This window comes from Castanea sativa, chromosome 12, assembly GCF_040712315.1.
Source record: "Castanea sativa cultivar Marrone di Chiusa Pesio chromosome 12, ASM4071231v1".
NCBI classification, from domain to species: Eukaryota; Viridiplantae; Streptophyta; class Magnoliopsida; order Fagales; family Fagaceae; genus Castanea; species Castanea sativa.
In genome coordinates, this window is record NC_134024.1 from 5,309,165 (window position 1) to 5,318,123 (window position 8,959).

General features: G+C 31.7%; 1 protein-coding gene and 1 pseudogene across 1 annotated transcript; both read right to left on the minus strand.

The window, feature by feature from the left end:
• Nucleotides 1-2,595: 2,595 nt before the first annotated feature.
• LOC142619003 (germin-like protein subfamily 1 member 14) lies at nucleotides 2,596-3,911 on the minus strand. Its single transcript, XM_075792075.1, has 2 exons — nucleotides 3,707-3,911; nucleotides 2,596-3,304 (listed from the first exon to the last, which is right to left on the minus strand). Exons 1-2 carry the CDS (start codon nucleotides 3,834-3,836, stop codon nucleotides 2,754-2,756), a joined length of 681 nt encoding a protein of 226 aa, XP_075648190.1. The 5' UTR covers nucleotides 3,837-3,911; the 3' UTR covers nucleotides 2,596-2,753.
• Nucleotides 3,912-7,748: 3,837 nt separating this feature from the next.
• On the minus strand, nucleotides 7,749-8,686 carry LOC142618311 (germin-like protein subfamily 1 member 13; annotated as a pseudogene).
• Between the last annotated feature and the right edge of the window lie 273 nt (nucleotides 8,687-8,959).

Genomic DNA, 8,959 nt, shown 5'->3' on the forward strand with positions numbered 1-8,959 from the left:
TTATGTATTTGTGGGTTCTAGTTAGTTAAATTTATAAAGTCTCTGCTGGTTGAATAAGAGATTTGGAGGTTCAATTCTCGCCTATACCAAAAACTGATTGGTATTTTGGTTTGGTAATAAAGAACTTTCATCAGGAGCGAGCTCCATAGGTTGAAACTTTAAAAAAAAAAAAAAAAATCTGTATTTAAGCTGATGAATTTTTCTGTGCATTACATGGGTTAATGACTAGTTGTAAAAATTTTCCTGTGCATTAAACGTGTTAACGACTAGTTGTAAAAATATAGTTGGCATTTAGTTTTTCTATCATAATATTTAGCTAGAAGGCTGTCCAAATAATTTATTCCAATTTTAGTTTTTACCAATTATTTTCAATGAAAGTACCGAAATAAAATGGATTTTAAAGTGAAAACAAACGGACGCCATTTTGAACCACAAAAAGTTATCGTCCTATTCACAGCCTTTTTTGCAACCATTGGGAAAACATCATTATAAAGAATCCTTTATTTATTTATTTTGATAGTAAAAGAATTTGGAGTATCAAAAAAAAAAGAATGCACTTTGTTGTAGTGATATAACATGTTAGACATTCAATTTTGGTTTTCTTTTTTCAAAGAAAAAAAAAAAGGTGGTGTTTAAGCTTGGTACGTATGTGATTGTTGTGACTGCATTTCAACTTTCTAGAATATGCTGGGTCGTATATGCCTGGGTTTCAAAATTCAAATGTTTATCTTAACTCCAGAGTGTAATCCATTGAGTTTTGGATAACATCAATCAACATGAAGTTGACAACGTCAAGCTCTCCCTTCTACACCTACAACATGGAAAATAGGTTTCAATAGATTTCAGTTCAGCTTGAACTTATGGTCAGCTTTGTTTGTTTATATCGCAAATCTGATATAATGAAATTAAATCTGATTGTTAATGCTTTGATTACTATTTTTAATTCATTTAATGCCCAAAAGGATGGAAGAAAAAAAAAAACAAAGAAAGTGATAGATTTGGTTGGTCTTCCTAGCTTATTATTCATGAACGAAACTTAAATACAGTTTTTCAATATGCTTAAATTGAAACACATGTCAGCAATCTATATTGACCATTACAGTATAAAATGTATTATCTTTTTAGAGAAAAAGTAAATTAAATTCACTTATATATTTGAATTTAATTAAGAAAATGTATTGCATCTAACTAAGATGTCTAAGTTTTATCAATTATTTATTTTTTAACAATTCTTTTTCTTCTTCCTAATATTCTTTAACCACTTCTATCTTAACTACTTTTCAACTCACATGATGACCAAGACAAATTTGGAGTAGGCGATCTCATCACCGAATCTTAATGCTAAGGTCACTCTAAATTTTATTACAACAAGTTAACAAATTGATATAACAATCAATGCAATTGATGGATTTCAACATAATAAACAATAACATTTTTTTTTTGGTAGTTTTGTGAGACATGAATTTATAAAAGTTATATAGTAAAATTTGTATTATCCCTACTCTCTAGCATTACTTGCTTAGAAAAAATCCATTGATTTTTTTTTTTTAAGATTAAAGAAATAGTTAAAACTTTCAAGTTCAAAACACCTATATTCTCAAAGGGGCTACACTCTCCAATTTATGCCATTAATTAAATCACTTGAACTTGATTTAATTAATAATTAAAAAAAATGTGCAGTATGAACCATGTCATTTTCGGGATCAAATATTTAGTTTACAATTTGGTAGTCAAAGATGGAAATTAGGTTATATACAAAGATATTTAATGCGGCTCTATGTGTTGTACGACAGCATGGGAAATTGAAGCACAAGACAAAGATTAGGCTTGTTATGGTGTACATGAGAGTTCCAACACCTTGGACATACAGACAATTTTAATCTTCTTCTCATGATGAAAGTACATAATATCTCATAGTAAATTTCTTGAGCACAATTTCCACGTATTTCTTCTAATCCAGGAACAACAAATTCTAATCTCATTATCTATAGAGACTTTTATCAACAAGCAAAAAGTTGTTAAACTCATGTCTTTATCTTCAAACTTGAATTCCAAGAAATTATGACTTAGTCTTCCCGATAGGTTTTTATCCATGTATAATCTTTCTATTCACGTAAACAAGACCCAGAAAAAATTGTTGATTAACGAGGCATTACAAGCCAAGGGCCAACACAAGTGAGTCCAGTGGTGGAGTCAGAAAATTTTCTTAGGGGAGGTCGGTGAGTACATTTTGTGTAATTTTTAGATTTATTACCAAATGTAAAAGAAAATTAATGAAAAATTTCAAAAGCTATGAATGGAAAAGCAAACATGCAAACGAATGGAAAAGGTTGCTCACAAATTACGTTAGTCAGCTAGGGATGGCCACAACTAGCTTGGGATATAGCATGTGAGCTGAAAATGAATGTATTCAATTTAAGTAGCTGTGCCTATTTTTTGGTAGGCTTTTTTCATTTAACTGTAGTTAAGCTTCAGTCTACCTCAAATAAACTGTATCTTAATATATTATGCAATTTTTTTTCCTTTTTTTTTTTAAATTTAGTAAATAATGGTTTTACTGCATAAATTAATAGACAAATTGACAAACGAGGAAGAGGTACTAAACCCAACATTACTTTTATATCCCAAATCCTCCAAATTAAAAAAAATTACATATATAGGCAATAGTTTTATTTTATTCTAGTTATGATTGCAAGGGGATAAACATAGCAAAATGACTAGTGCTTCAAGGCACTTACAAACATTTTTTTTTTCTAATAATTGTCACCTCCAAATTCTTTCTGAAGCTCTTCAACCACATTTTTGTCGAGTTGGAAGGCCTTGGTGAGAACATTAGGATTAATTGGAGGATCGGATCCAAAGACAGCATCTGCTATTGTGATTACGCCTGCATTTTGGCTGCTTAAACCAGAAATGGCAATTGCATTAGTTTTTCCCACGTTTAATTGGAAGTGAATGAGACCAATTGGAAAGACAAACACATCCCCCTTATTTAGAGTTTTGGTGAAGAGGCGATTCTCTGGGTTGGATGTTACAAAACCAACGAAGAGAGTACCCTCCACAACTACTAGAATTTCGGTGCCACGAGGGTGAGTATGGGGTGGATTTTCTCCATATGGTGCAAAGTCGATTCGAGCCAGGGATATGCCAAGAGTATTGAGGCCTGGTAATGTGTCTACATTCACGGTAGTGACATTTGACCCAACTTTATTATCTGTGTTCCCAGCAATGTTCAATCCCTCGAAGAAGAAATCTTCAGCTTTGACAAGCTTTGGATCCTTGCAGAACTTTCCATTAACGAATACTGCATAAATGAATTTTTGTTATGGACACTAACAGGTTTTTAGAATCTACTTGCTAAAAGTAAAAAACAATATCCACTCCTTAAAAACTTTTAAAATGATGATGAATATTATCATCTTTTAACAATAATCAATTGAGTTTTGCTCATACATTATCATAATATTAAAATTTTCACAATTAATGATTCCATATGCTACAATTGAAGGTTTCATCAAATACCTGCAATTATCTATAATAAAGAATTTGTTTATTATTTTACGAGAATGCCTAAGACTTCGATTCAGAAAAAAAAAAAAAAAAGGCCAGGTAGCTAATAATATTTCTTCCATTAATATTCTGGTTAGTGTAGATTCATCACATGACAAAAATAATGCCAAAACTTGAAAATGAAAAAGAAATGTACCGGCTGATTTGGAGTCGGAGTAGTCCTTAAGTGCAACACAAAAGTCCTGCAGGGGATCGGGATCAGAGGCAGAGGCAAGAGAGAATGCCAAAGCGAAGAGGGCAACAGTTACAATGTAAGCTTTCCTCATATTTCAGGCTTACTCTATGTTCTGTTCTATATATTTTTGCTTCGGGTGAGGGATGAGAAATGTTGCATGGAAAGCATGTCTATTTATAGATAAGACACATTGAATAGGTCTATGGTTTTCCATAGGTGAATGATATATGGACTTGTTCAGTCTTCCATTATTACCAATTTTCTTTTTGATTGCCAAATTATTCTTTACCTACTTCCCCATGCCTTAAATTTTCAACAAATAAGACCAGTTCAATGAGATAATATTACAATTCTATGTTACTACGGCACAACCAATCTTAACAACTATGTGTACTAAACCTGTTTTTTATTCTTACAATGTACTTCATCGCTCATCTTTTTCCACAATTGATCTAGCTCTGAACTAATTGAACACACCATGTCTCGTATTCGATGTGTCTGTATTTCATGGGGTTGTTAATAATTAAATACTTTGGTGGAGGTTTCTGTGTGACCTTTGTTTGCCTAAATTAAATAGAATAGTTGATAATTACTATTGTAGGACCAATAATTAGATGGATTCAAAGCTTCTAGTGTGTTAGCCTATTAGGTAACTTGCTATCAACGTCCATATGCAAATAGACTTTGTCAATGGGAAGCACCTTAATAACCTTTCAAATGTGTTAGGTCCATATTTTTATGTTGGAAAAACATGAACAAGAGTAACAACTTAGAACCCAGTCTTTCTAGTTTGGAAATATGAACCCTAAAAATGCAATAAAAATGATAAATATTCAAAAGTCTTATTCGGTCCACATTTTTCCTATTTGGTCCAATCAGTACCCTTTGGTCCTATTTAGTCCATTCTGCCCACTGTAGTTCTACTTGGTCCAATTCGATCCATTCAGTCTTACTCAGTTCATGTCGGTTAGTTCAGTCCACATTGGCTCTATTCGGTCCACATTGGTCCTATTCTGTCGACTTCGGTCTTATACGCTCCATTCTGTTCACTTTAGTCTTGTTTGGTCCATTCTGCCTACTTTGGATCTATTTAATCCTATTTGGTCTACATTGGTCCTATTCGGTCTATTCTATCCACTTTGATCTACTTCAGTCCTATTTAGGCTATTCGGTCTACTTTGGTCCTATTCAGTTCATTTTGTCCACTTTAGTTCTATTCGGTCCATTTTGTGCACTTCAGTCCTATTCAGACTACATTAGTCCTATATGGTCCACTTCGGTCCGGTTTGGTCCAGGTTCAGTCTATTATGTCCACTTTGGTTCATCTTGTTCCTATTCGGTCCATTTGATTCTATTAAGTCCATATGGTCCACTTTGTTCCATTTGCTCAAATTTGGTCCATTTGGTTCATTTTGGTCCACTTCGATATATTTTTGTGCACTTACATAATGGGAAAAGACATATTTGGGTTGAAAGCACCTAATCTAAATCCAAATTTATTAAAAATATATATAATCTCAAACTCGTAATATCTAAAATTTTAAACATAACATTTAATATTGTTGCTACACTTTTGTTGATCCACTTTATTGTATAATTTCCGTCCACTTTGGTACGGCTAAATTTAAGTGAAAGTCTTTCCAAACATAAAGGCTATGAATATATAAACGTAATCTTTAGAGCAATTATTTATTTGTTTTAAAGTCGTTACTTTTAAATGAATTGCATGAGGTTGATTATACATTTAAGCAATATATATATATATATATAATTTTTATTTAAATAAATTATTTAAATTATATATTCGTTCTCTTAAAAGAGATTATCATAATAATCAAAACTCATATCAAGCTTATATTGAATATATATAATTTATATCTCTAAATATAATTGTAGAGAGAGAAGATTACTTGTGATTGGGAACTAAAAAAATAAAATACCAAAACATATGAACCCAAAATAGAGTTTTAAAAATCACAATGATTCATCATTACAAAATAGAGTTGCAAGAAAGAATAAAAAATCAAGAGAAATAAAAATAACCACTTTTCAAGAGAGAATGTGAGAGAGAATAATAAGAAATTTACATAAAATAATATGAGAATAAAAATAGTAAGAAAAATAAAAAATAGTAATAGACATCAAATTATCCAAGTCATAGTATGTAATAAAATAACATTATATTCTTCTATACTATCTTTATAATGCAATATGATAACATCTATAAAATCAAAGAAACTAAAAAAAGATAACAACTTAAAAGCACAAAACTTAATCACATCAACCCAAAGTAGTGTTTCAAATAATACAAAAATTCATCCAACCTAAAGTAGTGATGCAGTAAAAATATTTAAAAAAATCCGCCAAAAATGGAAAAAAGAGAGAAAGAAAGATATAGAAATAACATTTTGTGTGTTCGAAAACTATGTATAAGATGTGAAAGAAAATTATAAATTTAAAATAAGAGGAGGGGAATAAGAAAAGTAAAAAATAAAGGAAGATAAAAGGATAGAAGAAAAGTGATATTAAGATAGATAGTAATGAGGAGAAGAAAAAGGTAAAAGGGAGAGGAAAAGTTAGAGAAAGTATAACAATAAGTTGAGAAATTAATAAGAAAGAAAGAGAGTTAAAAATAAGAGAGAGAATGTTGAAAATGAGTGAATGACATAGCCATTGAAATTGCTTGATAGGAACGTAGTAACAATAAATACTACGCTTCAGCTTATATATATATACATATATATATATATATATAGATTGACATCATCTTATGTTATTCTAATCATATTATGTATTTATGGGTTCCAGTTAGTTCAACTAATAAAACCTAGTTAAATAAAAGATTTGGGGGTTCAATCTCTGCCTACACCAAAAATCGATTGGTGTCTTGGTCTAATAATAAAGAGCTTTCATCAAGAGTCGATGCCATTTTGTTTGTTTGTTTTCAGTTTTGCTTAGATTAAACTCTTTCTCAAAAAAAAAAAAAAAAAAATCTGTATTTAAGCTAATGAAATTTCCTGTGCATTACACGGGTTAACAACTGGTTGTAAAAAGTTTCCTATGCATCAAACGGGTCAAGGACTAGTTGTAAAAATATAACTGACATTAAGATTTTCTATCACAATATTTAGCTAGAAGGCTGTCCAAATAATTTATCCCAATTCTAGTTTTTACCAATTATTTTCATGGAAAGTACCAAAGTAAAATGGATTTTTTTTTTGTTTCTTTGATAGGAAAGTAAAATGGATTTTAAAGTGAAAACAAACGGACGCCATTTTGAACCACAAAAAGTTATCGTCCTCCTATTCACAACTTTTTTTGCAACCATTGGGAAATTTAAGTGAAAGGAATCCTTTATTTATTTATTTTGATAATACAATAATATGGCTCATCAAAAAAAAGAATGCACTTTGTTGTAGTGATATAACATGTTAGACATTCAATTTTTGGTTTTCTATTTTTAAAGAAAAAAAAAGGTGGTGTTTAAGCTTGGTACGAATGTGATTGTTGTGACTGCATTTCAATTTTCTAGAATATGCTGGCTCGTATATGCCTGGGTTTCAAAATTCAATTGTTTATCTTAACTTCAGAGTGTAATCCATTGAGTTTTGGATAACAAGCTAGACCAGGTTCATGTTCATCTACAATTTAATTATAATAGTGTTGCTCAAAAATTACGTGAGTCAGCTAGGGATGGCCAAAGCTAGCTTGGGATACAGCATGTGAGCTGAAAATGGATGTATTCAATTTAAGTAGCTATGCCTATTTTTTTGGTAGGCTTTTTTCATTAACTGTAGTTGAGCTTCAGTCTACCTTAAATAAACTGTAACTTAATATATTATGCAATTTTTTTTCTTTTTTTAAATTTAGTAAATAATGGTCTGACTGCATAAATTAATAGACAAATTGACAAACAAGGAAGAGGTACTAAACCCCCAACATTATTTTTATATCCCAAATCCTCCAAATTAAAAAAGAATTACATATATAAGCAATCGTTTTATTTTATTCTAGTTATGATTGCAAGGGGATAAACATAGCAAAATGACTAGTGCTTCAAGGCACTTACAAACATTTTTTTTCTAATAATTGTCAACTTCAAATTTTTTCTGAAGCTCTTCAACCACATTTTTGTCGAGTTGGAAGGCCTTGGTGAGAACATTAGGATTAACGGGAGGATTGGATCCAAAGACAGCATCTGCTATTGTGATTACACCTGCATTTTGGCTGCTTAAACGAGAAATGGCAATTGCATTAGTTTTTCCCACATTGAATTGGAAGTGAATGAGACCGACTGGAAAGACAAACACATCCCCCTTATTTAGAGTTTTGGTGAAGAGGCGATTCTCTGGGTTGGATGTTACAAAACCAACGAAGAGAGTACCCTCCAAGACTACTAGAATTTCAGTGCCGCGAGGGTGAGTATGGGGAGGATTTTCACCATATGGTGCAAAGTCGATTCGAGCCAGGGATATACCAAGAGTATTGAGGCCTGATGTCTCTACGTTCACGGTAGTGACGTTTGACCCAACTTTATTATTTGTGTTCCCAGCAATGTTCAATCCCTCGAAGAAGAAATATTCAACTTTGACAAGCTTTACATCCTTTCAGAACTTTCCATTAACGAATACTGCATAAATAAATTTTTGTTATGGACACTTTAAAAAGAATGCCTAAGACTTCAATGCAGAAAATAGTAAGGCCAGGTAGCTAATAATATTTCTTCCATTAATATTCTGGTTAGTGTAGATTCTTCACATGACACAAATATTGCAGAAACTTGAAAAAAGAAAAAGAGAAGTATGTACCGGCTGATTTGGAGTAGTCCGAGTAGTCCTTAAGTGCAACACAAAAGTCTTGCAGGGGATCGGGGTCAAGGGCAGAGGCAAGAGAGAATGCCAAAGCGAAGAGGGCAACAGTTACAATGTAAGCTTTCCTCATATTTCAGGCTAGCTCTATCTTCTGTTCTATATATTTTTGCTTCGGATGAGGGATGAGAAATGTTGCATGGAAAGCATGTCTATTTATAGATAAGACACATTGAATTGGTCTATGATTTTCCATACGTAGACTTGTTCAGTCTTCCATTATTACCAATTTTCTTTTTGATTGCCAAATTATTCTTTAACTACTACCCCATGCCTTAAATTTTCAACAAATAAGACCAGTTCAATGAAAAAATATTACAATTCTATGTTACTACGGCACAACCAA